The 21,065-nt window shown below is 40.0% G+C and overlaps 1 protein-coding gene across 2 annotated transcripts in view; it reads right to left on the reverse strand.

The window, feature by feature from the left end:
* Positions 1-1,384: 1,384 nt before the first annotated feature.
* The window catches only part of HSPA4 (heat shock protein family A (Hsp70) member 4), a 47,513-nt gene continuing 27,832 nt past the window's right edge, over positions 1,385-21,065 (reverse strand). For both annotated transcript variants that reach the window (XM_078451060.2, XM_078451064.2), the window contains 12 exons: positions 18,576-18,652; positions 16,750-16,901; positions 16,137-16,243; positions 15,566-15,699; positions 14,385-14,566; positions 13,374-13,463; positions 9,830-9,982; positions 8,568-8,693; positions 7,747-7,854; positions 5,100-5,219; positions 3,815-3,976; positions 1,385-3,601 (listed from right to left, as the gene is read on the reverse strand). In XM_078451060.2, coding sequence (XP_078307186.1) covers positions 3,398-3,601; positions 3,815-3,976; positions 5,100-5,219; positions 7,747-7,854; positions 8,568-8,693; positions 9,830-9,982; positions 13,374-13,463; positions 14,385-14,566; positions 15,566-15,699; positions 16,137-16,243; positions 16,750-16,901; positions 18,576-18,652 — 1,615 coding nt within the window. In that variant the 3' untranslated portion in view covers positions 1,385-3,397. The remainder of the gene's footprint in view (positions 3,602-3,814; positions 3,977-5,099; positions 5,220-7,746; positions 7,855-8,567; positions 8,694-9,829; positions 9,983-13,373; positions 13,464-14,384; positions 14,567-15,565; positions 15,700-16,136; positions 16,244-16,749; positions 16,902-18,575; positions 18,653-21,065) is intronic.

Here is a 21,065-nt window from a genome sequence, read left to right on the forward strand (position 1 = left end):
GTTTCTTCAGTACTAGGACCTACCATTTCCCATTTCTCCTTTGGCTCCTTCCTTCAAACATGGATTTTTTTTTTTTTTTTTTTTTTTTTTTTTTTTTTATAGGCTTCACATCCAGTGCAGAGCCCAATGCAGCGCTTCAACTCAGGAGCCTGAGATCAAGACCTGAGCTGAGATCAAGAGTCAGACGCTTACCAGACTGAGTCACCCAGGCACCCCAAACATGCATCATTTTTAAAGTCCCACTAGCTCCAACCTCTCCCAGGCCCATCTCATTCCGCACAGTTGACCATCCCTAAAACACTGTCACGCTCAGGCTAAAAGATCTAAATAGCTCCCAGTGCTTCACACTAGATCCCCCTAATTGCTCAACCCCGCCACCTCCAACAGCTCTATAAAAACGCTTCAGGTGCTTAAAAAAATTCTCAAAGGCCACTGATCTAATGCCTCTGCAAGAATCCTCACCAATGTGGTGGGAGCTTTATAAGTTCGCGCTGAGCTGAAGCTGCCGCACTGCATAACCTTCACACTAGCTTTGGCTTCGCCTCCAACCCACTCTTCCTCAGTGACATGCAGGGCACTGGTTCCTCTCCTGGGTACACAGGACTGTTACTCTTTCCACATGACCCCAACACCTCTGTTGCTCTGATGACCGCTAGCTGGTTCCAGGCTTCCCACTCACTTCACCACGTGCCTACTCCTTTCCCAAGGTCAAGAGACCCATGGGAAAGCGGACCTCTGCTGAAGTCCTGAAGTCTGACCTCAGACACATCTGCTGAAGGGGGCTGACACAGGCCCTACTGGTAGGCTGTGGCAGGTCAGCTCCTCCTAACACAACCAGAGCAGGACTCTGGAAGTGAGGCCTCCCACCCCCCCACCTTGTAGTCCAGGCTCTTCAGATGGCTTCATCCCCTTCCCACACTCATTACCACCCCACATTCACACACACACACATCTGTGTACTCACACACACTATACATCCAATGGTGGCAAGGGTTACTTACACTCACACACTCCAGGCCACAGCGTTCTTTAACTAAAGGTGACAACATCAGTCCTCCACGGGGCCATAACCCACCTTCTGCTGCTGTCCAAACCCTCAAAGGAAGGACAACACAAGGGATGGATCCCCACATACCAGACAACTGGGCCAAGACTCAACATGGGAGAACAGCAGTACAGAAATAGAGTAACTTCTTGCCACTCAGTATACTGTGCCTCAATTGTTCTTCAGATGGGGTCTCTGACCAATGTTAAGTAGAATTTGGTTAAGAGGACTCCTACCACTGGAGTTTTTATTGAACACACACATACACAAAATGTACACACGCGCGCGTGCACACACACACACACACCTTTCATTAGGAAATTAAGGAAACCATTCCTCTGAGTGTAAGACAGGTTTCTTTTATTAATTTTTCCTAAACTTGTCTGTTTATTTAATGTTTCTCTTAGTGTAAGAACGTGACCCGGAGCTTTAACAAACCAATTTGGATAATGCAACCTGGATAAATGCTTGTCTGCAAACAAGTCCTCAATTACCATACACTCTCTGGCCTGGCCTCCAAGTTAATCCAATTGGTTTTAAGGCCTGTCTAAACAGAGAGCAAGCAGACCACATCATCTTATTTCTAGTTTAAACTTTAAACTTCAGTTTTACCCCCATCCCAACACCCGCACCCTCCCCCACACAAAAAGGTTTTTTTAGAAGAAATGGCCATTAAAGGACGAGTCAGTTGCATAAGAATTGGCTTAATCCTGCAGCCAGCAAGCCAAAGTTAGCTATTGGCCTCAGCGCAGGCCAGCTGGAACTCAAAGCATGACGGGTAGAGAATGAATAGAGGACACTCTAAGAACAGGGCCAAGTCCTGGTGACAGAGGCTTCCATGTGTGCTTACACACCAACATAAATACACTTCCACCTTCCTCCTCTAAGCACGGTTTCTCTAGAGCACTTCAGAAACTTATAACACTCTGAAAGTTTTTAGTGCAGACAGGGACAGAAACTTATTCTAAATAGGCAAAGCATCTTATTTCTAACAGCATAGGCCAAAATTAACAGAGAGGCACTCTGTCACACAGATAACAAAGATCCAAAATGTAACCGATGAAGCTTCTAATAGCTTCTAAGGCAGGTACCAGCTGTAGCCTCTAATACAGGCTTCCCTTGGAGTTTCCAAATGCTTCCCTATCAATACTGCCCTATAGGGCAGTCACAGGGAATGCTTTGGTGCACCTGACATTGGCCGCACAGAAAGAATGCGGTGATGGTGAAATCAGGCACCGCACTTAACACTAATTTCAGACTCACCGAGTACAATCCAGTGTATCTTAGGGGTTTTTTTGTATGATCTGTCAGCTGTTTAACACATAAATTGGCAGGTTCGTGGCAGGTATTAACACTTAACACACAGTGACTGTGAATGAGCTAAAAAGCACTTTTAACTCTTGTCCTAGGACTTCAAGCTATACTTCAAATTTACACAGAACATCTCTCACCTGAATGAGCAGGCCAGGATACAAATCTTTACACCATAATTAACAAGAATCAATTCCTCAGTTCAATTTACCATGCCTATATCCAACAATACATCTATCCAATTCTAACTTCCCAACGAGAAAATGATTTAGACTTGATGCTTGGGGCATTATAGTGAACATACTTTCAGGAATATTCTTTCTCAGGAAGAGCTTCCAGGTCCAAAATCCTCAGTTATCCACTTGCTGCAGGTGAAGGGGTCCATTTCCCCAAGAGCAGCACATGGCATTTGTAAGAGGAGCTCCTCTCCTGGGGGCGGGGGAGGAACAGGGGCGGGGGGAGGAGGAGGGGGAGGTGTCCCAGTGGAGTGAAGCAGTGGGAAGGAGCTCAGAGAGCACACTTCTCATGTTCTGCTATGTTAATTAACCCATGCCATGCCATGCTCTAGCCCTCAGAAAGAGGGGGACCCCAGCCCCATCCCCACACCAGGCAGGGAGCCTTCATGGCAATCTCTCCAACAGATTTCTGAAGCACAGTTTCCAGAGTTCCTGCCACACAGGTCACAATGAAAAGTCTGCTTGACAGGTAGTTAGAGCTTTTGCTATAGCTCAGCCTTCCAAAACAAACTTATCTTTGTGTAAGCATGATTAAACATAAAAGGAGTGAAGCAGAAGCTCGGTAAGTAAGACTAACTGGGCTTCTAAATAGTACCATTATGAAAAAGATACAATGCACTTAATTTCTGTAACTAACTATTTAGAAGTCAAAATGCTCCATACATTACCTATATCCCCTCCCCCGAAATCCCCTAAAAACTGACTAAGAAATCTCCAGTATTTGATTGCTCTAGTTGATATTTAGAACAAAGTTGACAACTTAAAGCTTTATAATAGTCTGTTTTAATATAAACAATTGTTGGAATCAATCAATGTCCATTTCAGGAAGCTTCTTGTCTGAATCCGAAGGCACAGCTGTGTCTGTACCCTGCTCGGCAGCCTGAGGGCCTGGGCTGTCTCCTTGTCCATCCACTGGTCCATTCTGCTCTGCATTTTTTTGCTCCTCTTTTGGAGGTTCCACTTTGGGTTTGGGCTTTGAAATTATAGGGCTACAGATACTCATCAGCTCCTAGAACGGCAGAAGAGAAAATCGTGGGTTCTTACAAAATAACAAATTTGACGTGACCCACTCAAATGAACCCAAGCCCACCGTCTCCCAACCAGAAGCCAGAAACTAAGATGTAGTAACGAAGTTCCCAGCTAAGTGTCACTTTAAGGATTGTTAATAATTAATAACAAGGCTGACAAGAAAAAATAATTAAATATCAAGGCTATAAATTACCTTAATTTTAGCTTCAATCTCTCTTGCCTTGACAACTGGATCCACGGTCAGACTCTGCTTGTTCTGCAGATTCAGTTTGTTATTCATCCACTCCATGGCTTCATTTGTGCTTTTCTCCACCTTCATCATGTCTGCAGCATCCAAATGGTCATACTGGTCCTCCTGCAACCAGGAGACAACCAGACAAGGGTCAAAGGATGATACTCTACCCACCCAAATATCCAGTTGTCTGCCATCTTTCAGAAAGTTACAGGCTTTTCAAAAATGAAGCACATTTAGCCTCACAATCTCAATAGAAATTCAATTCCTTAAAAAAAAATTTCAAGAAAGAGTAACCCCAATTTTTAAAATACTCAGGAAACAGACTTAAGGCCCAAATATACACATAAGATAGCAATTAAAAGACTTCAACAGCATAAAAAGCACAGGCCTGACACACAATCTTATGAAGATAATTTCACAAACATGACGTTACAGGCCATTAGATAGGAGAACTGAAGTTTAGGCATACTAGTGAGGAACCAGAACAATAACAAAAACAATTTTATAAAGGAGACCTTTCAGAAGCAAATTCTTTTTCAATAAATAAGCCCAATTTATCACTCAAAGCTTCTTACACTGACAGACCATCAAGAACCTGGACTATAGCGAGTGGTTAAGAATCCATACTTTGTGGGGCCAGACGTCAGGCCAAACCCCAGCCCCTTCAATAGTAATTTGGGAGGGGTGCCTGAGTGGCTCAGTTGGTTAAGTGTCCGACTTCGGCTCAAGTCATGATCTAACCTTTTATGAGTTCAAGCCCTACATCAGGCTCTGTGCTGACAGCTCAAAGCCTGGAGCCTGCTTCGGATTCTGTGTCTGTCTCTCTCTGCCTGTCTTCTCACACCTGCACTCTGTGTCTCTCTCTCTCAAAAATAAACATTTAAAAAATTTTCCATAACAAACCAAACTGTATGCCTAATGGTTCTCAGAAAGACCAGGATAGAGCAGATTAAGTAAATGATAAGCATTTCAGAGCAAGAAAAGGAAACTGAACAATACTGCTCACTTCCAGATTCTACCTATTAAAACAGAGTAGCAAATCACAGCGTTCTTAGTAAGAGTCAATAAAATATCATACACATTACACTAACATCCAAAAAACAAAACAAAAAACCCAGCAGTATTATTGAACAATAGTTGAAAAGAAGAAAAGAAAAGAAAAGAGCTGTTATGCCTCAAAACTTAACTCTACCAAAGTAAAAGTAGGGAAAGGAACAAAAAAAAAAAAAAAAAAAATAGATACCTTGTTTTTGAAAGAGCTGATTACTTTCATATACTGTTGGATTTGTTTCCCTAGTTCTTCAAATAATTTTGGTCTTTCTTCAGATTCCTGGAATCGCATCTTAATAGGGTGACCTAGATTCTTAACAGACGAAAGAATGCTTAAACTATCAAAGTAGTATTGTCTCTACTATTACTGAGATCTACTATGGAATACATTTCATTTCCATTTGCTATATATAAAAAGCCCAATAATGCTCCCCAGCCCAGTGAAATATATCCTTAGGCTAAATATGAGAATATACCTCTATACTGGTTCCATGTGGAGCCACAGTTCAACTTGTCACTGGAGTCCTAATTTTCAAAACACAGTGGGGAGACAACCCAAAAATAGGTGCCTCCCGATAGTGATACACAATCCTAAGTATGAAGCACATGTGCCAAAAAAACAGTTTGTAAATTAAATCTGAACTCTCTAGTTCTAACCATGAATTTATTAGATGGCAATAAACACCACAGAAGTAAATTAGACAGTAATAAGCAGAAAAGCAAACAAAACTAGATCAGATTTTCTAGTTTTTTTGTCTTGTTTTGTTTTGTTTAATAACTAAGGGGGCAGAAAGATAACTGAGGAGACAAAGGAGCATGTATGGTCCTTATGAGGTTCCTGAGTCAAACTAACTAAAAAATACTTTATAAAACAACTGGAATTTGAAAACTAAATACACAGTAACATTAAAGTGGTATTAAAGGAGCGCCTGGTGGCTCAGTTGGTTAAGCATCCGACTTCAGCTCAGATTATGGTCCCACAGTTTGTGGGTTTGAGCCCCACATTGGGCTCTGTGCTGACAGCCCAGAGCCTGGAGCCTGGTTCGTATTCTGTGTCTCCCTCTCTCTCTGTCCCTCCCCTACCCACCCCCTCTCAAAAATAAACATTTAAAAAAATTTTTTAATTAAAAAATAAAAAAATAAAGGGGAGCCTGAGCGGCTCGGCCAGTTAAGCATCTGACTCTTGGTTTCGGCTAAGGTCATGATTTCACAGTTTTTGAGTTCAACCCCCACATCAGGCTCTGCACTGCCAGGATGGAACCTGCTTAGGATTCTCTGTCTCCCTCTCCCTCTCTCCCCCTACCCTGCTCACTCTCTCTCAAACTAAATAAACATTAAAAAAGGGGATGGGGGTGGTAGGGGGGGGATACGAAAGAATTTTTTAATGTAATAATGATACATAGTTTAATGTTGCATTTTCTTTTAAATACATACTGAAATATTTTCAGATTAAATACAACACAAAAGACTTTCATCAAATACCTAGGAGTGGAAGGGAGCAAAAATGAAACAAAATTGGTCATCAACTGACAAAAGTTGAAACTACTGTTCTACTTTACTGTGTTTGAACATCGCCCATAATAAAAACTAAAACAAAAAAACTCAATCTGAAGGATCTCTCTGGAAGCTCTTCGTATCCTTCCAGAATGACAGGAAATTTGAAGGCACTGTCCTTGAGCAATTCCATTTCAGAAGGGAGTCACAATGGCCCAGTTTGACAACAAAGTAATCCACAGAAAGGTGAAAAGTTCTTCTTGTGCATTTGCATCCTTTTGCAAACAAAGGCCTCAACCTTAGATCATTTTTTGTTATTTTTTTTTAAATAAAGTTTTATTCAAACACAGTCACTTCATTCATTTGCAGCCCTTAACTCACAGAAAAGGCAATGACCCTGGACATGCACTAAAACATTCAGTGTACCAGGAATGATCCAAGGGCCTTTAGATCTTCACCCTAACATTCTCCCAACTGAACTTTTTCAGCCCCTTCATTTTTTTGTGCTTTCAACCCTAAGTTTAATGATCAGATTCTTTAATACAAAACCAGATGTTTTTGCTTTACTGAAAATCAAAGCTATATGGGGCTCCCGGGGTGGCTCAGTCGGTTAAGCATCCGATTCTTGGTTTCAGCTCAGATCATGATCTCGCAGCTTCATGAGTTCAAGCCCCACATGGGACTCTGTGCTGGCAGCATGGGGCCTCCTTAAGATTCTCTCTCTCCCTCTCTGTCTCTGTACCCCCACCCGACTCGCACTCTCTCTCAAAATAAATACAAATAAAACTTTAAAAAAAAAAAGTTACATAACAACCCTCCCCCAATTGCATTACAGTGGCCTTTAGGACAGGTTTTGCTAGGTTTTCCACCTCTGTATCAAGAATGCAATCTCCTTCAGTGAAACATTTTAAGGCTAAACTCCATTTTCAGAAAAATAATTTTGTTACTACAAGGTTCTAAAACAAAGATAATGGGGGCACCTAGGTGGCTCAGTCGGTTAGGCATCCAACTTCGGCTCAGGTCACTATCTCATGGTTCTTGACCTCAAGCCCCGCATCAGTATCTGTGCTGACAGCTCAGTGCCTGGAGCCTGCTGCAGAGTCTGTGTCTCCCTCTCTCTCTGCCCCTCCCCCACTCATACTTTGTCCCTCAAAAATGAATGCTAAAAAAAAAATTTTTTTTTTTTTTTTTAATTTAAAAATGAAAGAAAAAAAAAGGAAGCACTAGGTCCAACATGGGGAATGAACTCACAACTCCCAAGATCAAGAGTCGCATGCTCTGGAGCACCTGGGTGTCTGTCTGTCTGTCTCTGTCTCTCTCTCCCCAGCCCCCCCAAAATCACTTACTTTTAATTCTGCCAATTTATCAACATAAACTTGCTTTGGCTGGTCTTCTCCATCCTCATACAACCAGTTTTCAGTATCTTCTAATTTCAAGGTAAAACTGTTACGATCCTAAAGATGAATAAAATATAATTAGTGATGACAAAAATTAGTCAACTGGCCAGTGAAGTCAGAAGCACAGACTACAGCATCTGAATTCCCTTTAAAATATGGGGGGAGTAGGGAGACACAGACAACAAGACTGGCAGTATTATTTTGCTTGTTACCTGCAGACAGTTTTATAATTCTCTCTGGTACATAAGGGATAGGTTTAAAAATTTGGACACATTTGGATGTTTGAAATTTTCAGAAATACAAAAAGCATTTGAAAATATGTAAGCTATAAAAAAATAAAATCTTAAAAAAATTTTTGTAACTATTGTAGTGACAGATGTTTAACTAGACTTACGGTCATCATTTCAGGTTTGCACATGTCACTATGTTGTACTCCTGAAACTAACATAATGTTTATGTATCAATTACGCCTCAATTTTTTAAAAGTGAAATAAAATAACAGTAAACCTCAAAGAAAAGTGAGCTGATTTTTTTTAAATACAAGGTAAATAATAGCATGCAAATGTATCAAAAAGTGATGCAATAAAAACAAACAAAAAATGATGAAGACTAGCCTTTAGGAATCATTGCACTAAAAAAATACAACACTTTTCCCCCAGAAAAGCACATTTTAATCATTTGAACATATACCTACAGATGCCAGCTCCCTTTCTACCTAATACAGCTGAGGCCACTCCCAGAAAACATGGAATAGGCAGGCACATACTTACAGCTTCACTCACAAACTTCTCATACTCGCCGCTAAGCTTGTCCCTCATCTCGTACACATACTCTTCCACAGCGTTCTTGGCATCATTTCTCTCTTTCTCTAGTTTATCCTGCATGATCATCTTACCCTGAGAAAAGTACACATTAGATATTCAGACAGCTGAGACGAGGTCCTCTTAAATGTTAACTAATGTCGTCCTACAAGGAGAGAATCCTTCTTCCCCAAATCCTCTTAGCTCTGCAAATCATCCATAAATGAGAAGTGGAAATATTAGTCCTCAATAAATTATGAAGATCAACTCTGAGTTTTGTAGGTGTGCTTAGAAAAAAAATAGGGGCGCCTGGGTGGCTCAGTCAGTTAAGCATCTGACTTCAGCTCAGGTCATGATCTCCCAGCTCCTGAGTTCGAGCCCTGTGTCGGGCTCTGTGCTGACAGCTCGGAGTCTGGAACCTGCTTCATTCAGATTGTGTCTCCTTCTCCCTCTCTGCCCTTAACCTGCTCACATTCTTATCTCTGAAAACTGAGTAAAAGTTAAAAAAAAATTTTTTTATAATAAAAAATAAATAGAAATTATCAATATTTAGAAACTCAAAAGCAAAAATAAGGAAGAGAATTTAAGACAAGTGAACTTTAAAAAACTATCAGCTCAATGTCACAAGGTGGTATAGTCTGCAGTATTACTACACAATACCAAAGAAAAACATGAAATCATTCACACAGTGTAAATGCTATAAGTCTATAAAACAAATCTAAGATCCAAGGGATACATGATATTTAAAAAAAAAAAAAAAAAAAAAAAAAAACTAACAGCAGACAATTCATTCAATAATTTGTGCTGCAGGGTCCCAAACCTTGCATCACTCACCATAACAAGAGTTCAGTATTGACTAGCAGTAGGGAAAGGAACTAATGAACAAAATAGCACTACCACTGATGCTTTGATTTCTACTACCATCAACTTCCATGACCCACCTCATCAAACATGCCAAGCTCCCAAGTGAACAAACATACTCACACACCTGAACATGAACAATACCACCATTAAATCAAAGACGTAATGTTAAAGATCTCGTAACACAGCTTCTAGCAATATAGACATATAACCGTAAAAGAATTTTGACATTACATGGGATTTGCCCTTGCATTACCCAAAAACCTAAAATTGCTGCCTCAAGCCCCATAAAGGTCACTAGACAAAGAGTTTGAGCTCTACAGCCATATTCATCAGTTAGCTGAATGTTCTAAGAGGCTGGAAATAACCACCTCATTTTCAATGTACAAGTTGAGCATCTCTCTGTCTATCTGCCATAACAGCTGATTCTCAATGGGCAGGTCCACAGTACTGGTCTTCACTTTTGCCTTCTTGGCTTGGGGTGGTTGGTCCATCTTTTTGTCTTTTGATCCAGCTTGAGAGGTCTAAAATAACAAGAAATCACTATTAACAAACATATATGGGCCACCTTAAACTTCCATTTCAAGAGTTCTTTTTGCTTTTTTATCACTTTGTATTCTAATCTCAATAACCTGGGGCTACTTCTTATAGTATCTGCAAAGTTAAAAATATAAATACTGTGAGTAGTCAAATCCACAGCCACAGAAGTAATGGTGGGTGCCAGGGGCTGGGGGTACGGGACATGTGGGAATGGGGAGTTGCTGTTTAATAGGCACAGAGTTTCCAAACAGCAAGATGAAAACGTTTAGAAGACTGGCTACATCACAAGGTAAATATACCGAATACTGCCGCACTGCGTAAACACACACAAAACCTCCCATAATCCCACAATCAACACATAATCACAACTTTTTTTAATGTTTTAATGTTTTCTTTATTTTTGAGAGACAGAGCACAAGTGGGGGGGGGGGGGGGGGCGGAGGGCAAGGGAGACACAGTCTCCTAAGCAGGCTCCAGGCTCAGAGCTGTCAGCATACAGCCCGACGCAAGGCTCAAACCCAAGAGCTGTGAGATAATGACTTTAGTCAAAGTCGGACACTTAACCGACTGGGCCAGCCAGACGTCCCAACACATAATCACTATTAAATCTTCTCCAATTTTCTTCCAATCTTATCTAAACATACAGATTTGGATATGATATTAGGGAAAGATATGAATTTATGGTTCAGAAACCTATTACCAATATGATTTCCAGATCGTCTATACCAATTTACATTCTCACAAAGAATCAGACAATCCATCCACCACACCCTCGCCACAAACAAGAATTTGTTTACCATTATCTATGATTTTCTTTGGGTCAATAACCTTGGTGTGCCTGGATGGCTCAGTTAGGTATCCGAGTCTTGATTTCAGCTCAGGTCATGATCTCACTCCTGGCTTGTGAATTCAAACCTCATATTTCCATGCTGTCAATGCAGAGCCTGCTTGGGATTCTCTCTTGCTCCCTCTTTCTCTGCTCCTCTCCCACTTGCACATGAGCGCTCTTGCTCTCTCTCTCTCTCTCAAAATAAATACACTTTATTAAAAAAAATAACCTTATCTCACACACTTACCTATTTCTTCATATTCCCTTGGCATTTATCAACCAACACCTCTTAGCATTTTAGTGATTTTTTTCCCTCAACTGACTTTTTCCGCTTTAACTTTGTATTATTTGTCCATATATCTATATAAGTCTTTATTGTTAAATGTATCCCTTTTTTTCCTTTGGGATAACTTTCATTGCTTTCATGCTTTCAAAGCCCTCCCTGATCCAAAGACTGGAAAAATATTCATTTGTTGTTTTGTTGTTTTTTTTAACTACCTAACTTATCTGGAATTCAATGTGCTGTATGATACAAGGCACAATTTCAAAGCCATTTCCCCCACCTCCTATCCAAGTTAAGTCAGTTTCTAAAATTTATCATTTGCATTTAATTTCATACTAGGAAAGGTGTCAGTTCTCAAGCCACGTCAACGAAGAAGCCTAACCAGCCCACTGAAATTTCCCACAGCTCCACAGCACTAGGAGGGGAAGGGACAGAGCACCTTTCCTTTCTCCTCGACAGTTCTCCATATACACACAAAGTACTACTCCCTCAGACTGTTGCCCTCAACCACTCACCATGAATGGTTTTCTACCTTGGAAAAGGCCTATAAGTAGGCTTTTCCACTTCCTCTGACCATTATTCTTTTTTATGATTTGCACACTCACAATAATTTCAAATATACTAATAAGCAGATGTGAAAATGAGTTAACAGCACCGCCTGGGGGCCCAGTCAATTCAGCAATTCAGATCATGACTTGGTTTCAGCTCTAGTCATGATCTCACAGTTCTGTGAGTCCGAGCTCCACATCAGGCTCTGTGCTGACAGTACAGAGCCTGCTTGGAATTCTGTCTCCCTCTCTCTCTGCCCCTCCCCTGCTCTCTCTCTCTCTCAGAAATAAACTTAAAAACAAAAACTTAAAAAAAAAAAAAATGAGTTTACAGACTTAAGCCATCTACAGGTTCTGCCAAACAATCAGAAATACCTTACAAAGGTTAGACTACACATTGCAATATCCTAAGTTGAAAGAAAACACGTTTTCAATACTGACAACAAATTTAAACATGAAAACTTGGACGTCACCAAGTTAAAGAACAGGATCACAGGGGCACCTGGGCGGCTCAGTCAGTTAAGTGTCCGACTCCGGATTTGGGCTCACTCAGGTCGTGATCTTGTGGTTCATGAGATCAAGCCTCAAGTCAGGCTCCATGCTGACAGCTGTTGTGGGATCCTCTCTCTCCCTCTCTCTCTACCTGCACCACACCCACCCCCACCACGCACATGGGCGCATTCTCACTCTCTCAAGAATAATTTAAAAAAATAATAAAAAAAATAGGATCGTGAAGGATTCAACAGTGTTACATATATATTTTCAAATAAGTAGTTAGGATATACCTTATTATTTAAAACACTATCTTTAGACAAAAGACAAGTGTCAGAGAGATAACAAAATTTGAAAAAATTATGTCCCGTTTATCAGTAAAAAATAAATTATAGGTAGGATGACTAACAGCAACAGCCATTCAGAAACCAACAAGAACCAATCACAACCTAGCAAAACTAGTTTCTGAGTACATTCTTCCCACATACCATGGACTACAGTTCAATGTTCTAGCCAAACACTTTCCAAACACACTATAAAATCTTGCTGAAAAGTTTCAAATACATGGAGAATTCCTAACACAGCTGACCCTTGAATAATACAGGTTTGAACCGCACAGGTCCATGCATATATGGATTTCTTTTTGAAACAGTACAGTACTCCAAGTGCATGGTCTCTGCTTTATGATTTTCTTAGTAACATTTTTTCTCTAGCTTATCTTCTTGTAAGAATACAATATTTAATACATGTAACATACAAAAGGAGTTAATCAACTACTTATTTTGTGACTAGTAGGGCTTCTGGTCAACAGTAGGCCACTAGTCAACTTTTGGGGGAGCCAGACGTTATACACAGGCTTTTTACTGCACAGGGGTCAGGATCCTTAACCTGCGCATTCAAGGGTCAGATGCGTAACTACCTTCGAAGATGCACTATCTCAGCCAAACCATCGATGTGAAGAGATTACAAATCACATTCACAAACACAACTATGGGGCACCTGGGTAGGTTGAACACCTGACTCTTGATTTCGGCTCAGGTCGTGATCTTGCAGTTTGTGCGAACAAGTGCCATGCTGGGCTCCATGGCGACACCATGGAACCTGCTTGGGATTCTCTCACCCTTTCTCTGCCCCCCCCCCACTGATGCCCTCCGTCTCTCTCTCTCAAAAAAAAATAATTACACACACACACACACACACACACACACACACACAACTTATACCTCCATTTCTTCAGACTCTGCCTTATTCTCTGCTGGCGTGTGCTGCTGCTGCTCTTCAGCATGTGGTTCCTCCTGATCCACTTGCATCTTCTGGAAAACAGGTCATATCAAATCCCGAAACTAGGAAACACTAATGAAAGAATAAGCAACCCTCCTAACACAGAGGCAAAATCACATGGTAGATAATTCCTGCTCAATTATCAGCACTCAGAATACCTAGACTCCAATTCCAGCTATGACATATGTTATCTCTAATAGGGAAGTCTTCCTCTCTGGATCTCAGTTCATACATCTGCACAAGGGAGTAACAGTTGTTATGTAAACCAGGGTGGCTGTGGAACTACTCTGTAAACCACAGCAGTGTACTTTACTACTTTGTAAACTCATCTGATGCAGTGTGGCAATATTTAACAGACGTTTCTGAAGAGAAAGGAGTTTCTTCCAGCTTCCTCATGAGTAAATTTCTCTCAAAAGTCTGGAGACTTTCAAGTTTTTAAATTAGTCTTTTCATCCTCCCAAGTACAACCACTGCATGTATTAGGGGAGCTGAACACCTTCAGAATTCTGTTAAAAGAACAAAGGCTGACAATAATGATAAAGTAAAGTTTGTGGAGACCTCAATTCTTGGCTCTCAATGCCTGCAGCACATTAGAATGACCTCGGAGGCTTCTACAACTGATACCTGGGCCTTAATCCAGACCAACTCAATAAAATCTCTGGAGACTCAGTAGTTTCATAAAGCCTTGATTTTGATGCACAAGAAGGATGAGGCCCAGTGCATGATTCCAATGAGAATACAATCTACTTGTGAAAATAACTGAGACTCCAAGCATTCTTCAGTAATCAGAATCAAAAATAACTGAAAGATTGTATAAAGACGTTATCTGCTTGAATAAGGGGACACGTGCAAACTCACCCTCAGCACTCTGTCACAAAGTTCCTCCCTTGCCACCCAGTAAATTTGCTAGAATTTCTAGCCAAGTCACCTCTGGTATAAAACATCCAAATTACCTCTTCCTCCTTTGCATTCTGATCTGTTTCCATTGGTTCCTCATTTTCCTCAAACTTGAGCACTTCCACTAGAGATGCACTAGACACACTGAAGATGCCATGGACATTTACTCGCACCTTGACTTTCACTTTTGAACTGGAGCCATCAGACTGAGGAGTGACTTTCTGAACTAAAAACTGAGCTAGGGACATATGAGACAAAAGAGAAAATATGACCTGAGAGGACGAATTCAAACATGAATATATGCCTATATCGCCAGGTTATGCCCATTTCCCAGTGTAAGTCAGTAACATGATGCTTCAAATACTCTTACAAGCTTACATGATCATCAGATTTCTCCTTCTTCTTTCACAAATAGTCGAACTCTTAGTACCTTGTCCTAATTAAGGATTCAAACGTCTCCTAACCCTCCAAACATTCCCTTACCATTGGTCCCTTACTACAATTCATCTTTATATGCCACTGCCAAATAAGTTCCTAAACCAATGTCACCTTCTCCACTACTGAAAAAAAAAAAACAAACCCAGGGATTCCATACTGCTTCTGTCATTTACCAAAAAATTGCCATATACGGAGTCAGTTAGTATACCAGAGTTTTACTTAAGTTTTATAATTCACAAACCTCTGCAAAATATGAATGATCATTCTTATTCCAGTTTATAAATGAGGAAAACAGAGATTACCTTTCCCATAGCTTCTAAGTATCATTCATGGTATTCCTATACTTGACTCATGCATTCTAAGTCTGTAATTATCATGTAACTCTAATTTCTCTCTCTTTACCTGGTATTATTTCCAGATTGTAAGAGTTTCTGAGAGTCTATGAAGACTCTAACCAACATGGATCCATGACCTAGGGTACTGATATAACAATTTCCTAATGATTTTCTGTGTATAACTCTGTGTTATGGTCAAAACTGAATTTAACTCTTTTTCAGTACCTAGGAATATTATGTGCAAGGTATACCCACTATGTTCGTTAACCAAGAAATAACTGCCCACATAATAGGAGACCAAATTAAATAATAACCATCCTGCTAGTACTGAACTGGTAAAAAGACTGGCAAAGGTTTTTTGTGTATGAACTAAACTTCAGAATATTGTATTTGCTCTGCTATCCCAGTTCTCCCAAGTACTTTTTTTTTTTTTTTTTTTTTTTTTAATTCCCAACTCTACTTACCTATAGCAGGATCTGGATAGGGCAAATCCTGCGGAGAGCTATAATAGGCCTCAAGAGTGAAAGGTTCCTTTCTATAAAAGGTGAGTACTTTAGAGAAAGGAGCAGCATGATTTTTTGTAAAGACTTCACAGTCACTAGATAAAGGAAAAAGACAAAAACACACCAATTTAAGATATTCCTGAACACTTTTACCAATGTCCGCTATGTTAGTAATTATAGCATGGCTCTAGTTACTCTTCTCTTGCTCTCTCATCTGGCATCCTTTCCAGGATAGAAGAGCTTCCAAGGAAAATAAAAAACCGACATGTCTATCTATACATATGTATAAAATCAATTTTAAGAAAAGGAATATACTTCAATAAGCACATAAAAGGCTTCAATTATTTCAGTCGGATCAACAGGAAACTAAATAAGGACACAAATTTATTCTCAAGACTAAAGTAAGGCATCACTCTGCTTCATGCACTGTGACAAAACGTTACGGATTTGTAAAAGGTGAAACAGAGGGCAATATTTTACTCAGACCTAATACTAAGTTAACTTTAAATATAAAAATAATAAGTGTTATTACCTTGACCCTTCTTCAGCTGGAGAATTCCATCTCAGAGATATTGGATATGGTACTACATCAGTTATAGAAAATTCTCTGACTTTGAAAGCAGGCGATAAGATTGCACACTAGAATAATAATTTTTAAAAATTCCATATGACAAGTACAGACATTATGAACTATTATGAGATGTATAAATAATAACTTCAAAAAACCATCAATGGTTTTTAAGTATTTACATTAATTATTTAATGATGTCTAAGTGGTTTTAAAAACTTGTTATCATTTGTCGAATTATCTTCCAGCCATTACTTACCATTTTCCCATTAACTTAAACCTTTACTTAACTGATGTAGAAGATTACTTCATATATAGACGATTAGTATGCCAAATTCTCATAATATCTCAGGCTTACATATGCTTCTAATAAATTAATTTATCTTACTGTGTATTACAGGGTACAATTCCATTTATCAATACCACCTGTGATATCCATTTTAAAAACTAAAATTTCAGAACCTTACACCTACAGATCATCCTGAGGTGACCTCAGATTATTAGTGAATACAGAAAAGCAAAGCCATCTGGGAACAATAACCTATAAATGGCTGACTACCTATGAAAGAAAGCTCACCTGCAACGCACAGCCTCGAGTGACCGCTTCATCAGCATTTAATGTTGTACTAAGTTCTTTTCCAAAAAATTTGCTGATCTTCTCTTTCACTGCAGGGATTCGTGTCGCACCACCAACTATCTCCACTGCATAAATATCTTCTTTCTTTAACTCTATTTTAAGATGATTAGAAGATTTAGATTAAAACAATCTTTAGTACTTTACAGGGCAGCAGGGTGGCTCAGTCAGTTAAGCGTCTGACTCTTGATTTCAGCTCAGGTCATGATCGCACAATTTGTGAGACTAAGCCCCATGACGGGCTCTGCACCGACAGCATAGAGCCTGCTTAGGATTCTCTCTCTCCCTCCTTCTGCCCCTCCCACACACATATATGCATCACATGCATCCTCTCTCTCTCTCTCTCAAATAAAAAAATCTTTAAAAAATTTTTTAATTAAAAAAAAATAAAAATAAATTAGTACTTTGCATTGAAATAAAAGAGCAATGTAACATCTTAACACAAAGTAACTTAAAACGTAACAAAACCGCACCACTCCTTCACCCCACAGCCACCACCACCACTACCCATACATACATATACATACATACATACATACACACACACACACACAGTCTCTCTGTCTCTCTCTCTCTCTCTGTCTCTCTCTCTCTCTCTCTCTCTCTCTTTGTCTCTGGGGGGCAGGGGTGGGGGGGGGATTCCAAGCAGGCTCAGCCTGCACAGCCAGCCAGCACAGAGCCTGATGTGGGGCTGGAACCTGTGAACTGTGAGATCATGACCTGAGCCAAAGTCGGGCGCTTAACCTCCTGAGCCACCCAGGTGACCCAAGTAGGTTATGTTTTAATGCACAAAATAACAAGGACAGTGTGGCACAATACTGGGACTTAAGAGGTGAGTGCCAGGAATACTCAATGCCCTGCAGTGTACAGGCCCTGTAATCTCTGAAACAGTACCAAAGAATTGTTTAAACACCAGTACTTAAGCTAGCCAAAGGAAATATAAGAGAGCCTTGAAATACTGAGTGATCCTGATGTGGCATGAAAGAAAAAGCATTCAAAGCACGTCTAGCCACCTGAATATTCCATCTAGAACATTAATAATACAGGTACGGCCTCCTTATAAAAGAAGTAAAGAAGGTGCACATCAAACGTCTTCAGTCATTCATAAAATACTAACACCACATTTTATGCAACAAATACTGACGATATGTTGAGAAGGGCTATTTAAAGAAATGGATATCCCAGTATGGAAAAGTACATGCCAGTGTGCCATAGTCACTCTGATGTAAGAGCTGGGCCTTTGTCAAGATGACAGTATATCTCAACACACTGAAATACTCAGCAACCAACACAACAGTGGGTTCCAAATAAAAGTATGTTGAAGGTTTTAGAAAAATTAAGGATACATTCCTAAATCAAACTTCTACTTTTAGCAAGAGATAAAATTAAAGCATCCTGTTAAAATAGCTATGTGGTTATCACATCCTCCCTTTGCTGTATTTCTCAGTCAGCAAAAGATTCACTGACAGAAAAGGCTTTAAGACTAGAATAAGCAGCAATGCAAAAGACAATTTTTACCAATAAATGAGATGCTTATATCCATCTGTGAGTCTGAATTAACTCGAGAAAATTATTAGATTTCACTGGACAATATGATCAAAAGGGTGGGGCTGGGGTGCTCCAGGGGAAAAATATAGATAACAAGAAGCTTCATGCAGCAATAAAGCAGTTCATACAATGAAAATGTATATAACTTTAACAAAAAGTTATAAATGACATTTTCCAAAGAGCCTGAATTATACAAACAACTCAGTCACAATAATACTTACTGGCCTGTTCCAAAACACTACGAAGTGGTGGCTCCACTCTAGCTAAGAGATCATCGCACATCTCCAGAAATTTGCCTCTATGAAAAAAACAGCAATAGGTTCAAATCACATTCCACTTTTATGTGGGGAATACATGGCTATAATCAAAAGGTAGGTAATAAAAAGTATTGGCAAGAATGTAAAGAAATTGGACCCTTCACATATTCCTGGTGAGAATGCAAAATGGTGGCTACTTTGGCAAAGGATTTGTCAATTCCTCAAAATGTTAAACACAGTGTTACCGTATGACCCAACAATTCCACTCCAGGTATACAACCAAACTAACTGAAAACACAAGTCCACACAAAAAATTGCACATAAATATTCTTCACAACAGCCAAAAAAGTAGAAAAAAACCTAATGTCCATCAAGCAGTATTCAGGAATAAAAAGGAATGAATATAGTAACAGAGACTAATATTGGTTAAAAGATGGTTATTAAACTTTTAAAAAATTATGTGAGGTGAAAGAAGCCAATCAAAAAAGAACACATATTAGGGGCGCCCAGGTGACTCAGTGGATTAAGAGCCAACTCTCGATTTCGGCTCAGTTCATGATCTCACGGTTCGTTTCATGAGTTCAAGCTCCACATGGGGCTCTGTACTCACAGCGCGGAGCTGGCTTCAGATCCTCTGTTTCCCTCTCTCTCTGCCTCTCTCCCGCTTGAGCACTCTCTCTCGCTCTCTCTCAAAAATAATTAAAAAACATTTAAAAATTTTTTATTTTTGAGAGAGAGAGGGACAGAAAAAGGGAGACACAGAATCTGAAGCAGGCTCCAGGCTCTCAGCTGTCAGCAAAGAGCCCAACGCGGGGGCTCAAACCCACAAACTGTGAGATCATGACCTGAACAGAAGTCAAACGCTTAAGTGAGCCACCCCAGCGCCCTTAAAAAATTTTTTTTTAAAAAAGAAGAAAACATATTATAGGACTCCATTTGTATGCAATGTTCAGAGTGGGCAAATCCAAAAAGCAGAAGAATAGCTGCCTAGGGCTGCAGTAGGAGAAACAGATGATGAAAGACAGCAAATGGGTACAATTTCTTTTTTTCCTTTTTTTTTTTTTTTCCTTCAAACACTTTCAGTTTTAGGTTTACAGAGAAATATACAGAAAGTACAGAGAATTCCCACATACCCCTCACCAGCCCCCCACAATTCTCCTATTAACATCTTGCATTAGCATGATACCTTCCCAATACAGACACATATAGTAATATAAACTAGGGTTCTATAGGCTTTGACAAATGTATGATGGTAAGTATCCAGCTTGATAAAGGCATATGGAATAGCTTCACTGCCCTAAAAATCCTATGCTCCACCTATTCATCGCTCACTCCCCCTGAAATCAAACAGCATGGAACCTTCTCAAACTGGCTTCTTTTGTTTAGAAATATGCATTTAGGGTTTCTCCAAGTTTTTTAATAGCTTGACAGCTCATCCAGGGTTTATGAGATGATGAAAATATTCTACAACTTCCTTGTGGTAATGGCTACAGATTTTGTGAACGTATTAAAACCCACTGATTACACACTTTAAGAGTATGACTTTTATGAATTGTATCTCTGAGGTACAGAATATACAACACACCAGAAGAGCCAAAATTTAAGACCACCTATGCCAATATTGATGAGGACATAAAACAACTGAATCCCTTACGTGTTGGTGACCGTTTAAAATGAGTTTTTTCCTGAGCGCCTGGGTGGCTCAGGCAGTTGAGAGTCCAGCTCTTGATTCTGGTTAAGGTCATGGTTCATGAGTTGAAGCCTCACTGTCAGTGCAGAGCCTGCATAGGATTCTCTCTTCCCTCTCTCTCTGCCCCTCCCGGCTCTCGTCCACACTCTCTCTCTCTCAAAAATAAACATAAAAATAATTTTTTTATGTTTTTAATATTGTATTTATCTCTGAGAGAGAGAGCATGAGCAGGGGAGAGGCAGAGAGAGAAGGAGACAGAAGATCCAAAGCAGGCTCCACTCTAACAGCAGTGAGCCCACTATGGGGCTTGAACTCATGAACTGTGAGAACATGACCTGAGCCAAAGTCAGACACTCAACCAACTGAGCCACCCAGGCGCCCCATGCCCCGCCAAAAAAAATTTTATGAGTTTTTTTCCCTAATAGCAATAAAACTGGGAAAAGCCAGTGTCCATCAAGAAAACAATAACCCTATAATGGCACACTAGTCAGCACACACGAGGAACAAATGACACATGCAACAACTAAATCAAACTCAAGTTTTATGCAAAGCAAAAGAAGTCTTACACAAAACTACATACTATATGACTGCATTTATAAGAAGTTCTAGGGGCGCCTGCATAGCTCAGTGAGTTAAGCGTCGAACTCTTGGTTTCAGTTCAGGTCACGATGTCACAATCATAAGGTATAGCTCCTCCCTGAAACTGCTTGGGATTCTTTTCTCTCATTCTCTCTCTTTCACTCTCTAGGTCCCTTCCCAGCTCA

Source organism: Panthera onca, chromosome A1 (assembly GCF_046562875.1).
Source record: "Panthera onca isolate mPanOnc1 chromosome A1, mPanOnc1 haplotype 2, whole genome shotgun sequence".
Lineage (NCBI taxonomy): Eukaryota > Metazoa > Chordata > Mammalia > Carnivora > Felidae > Panthera > Panthera onca.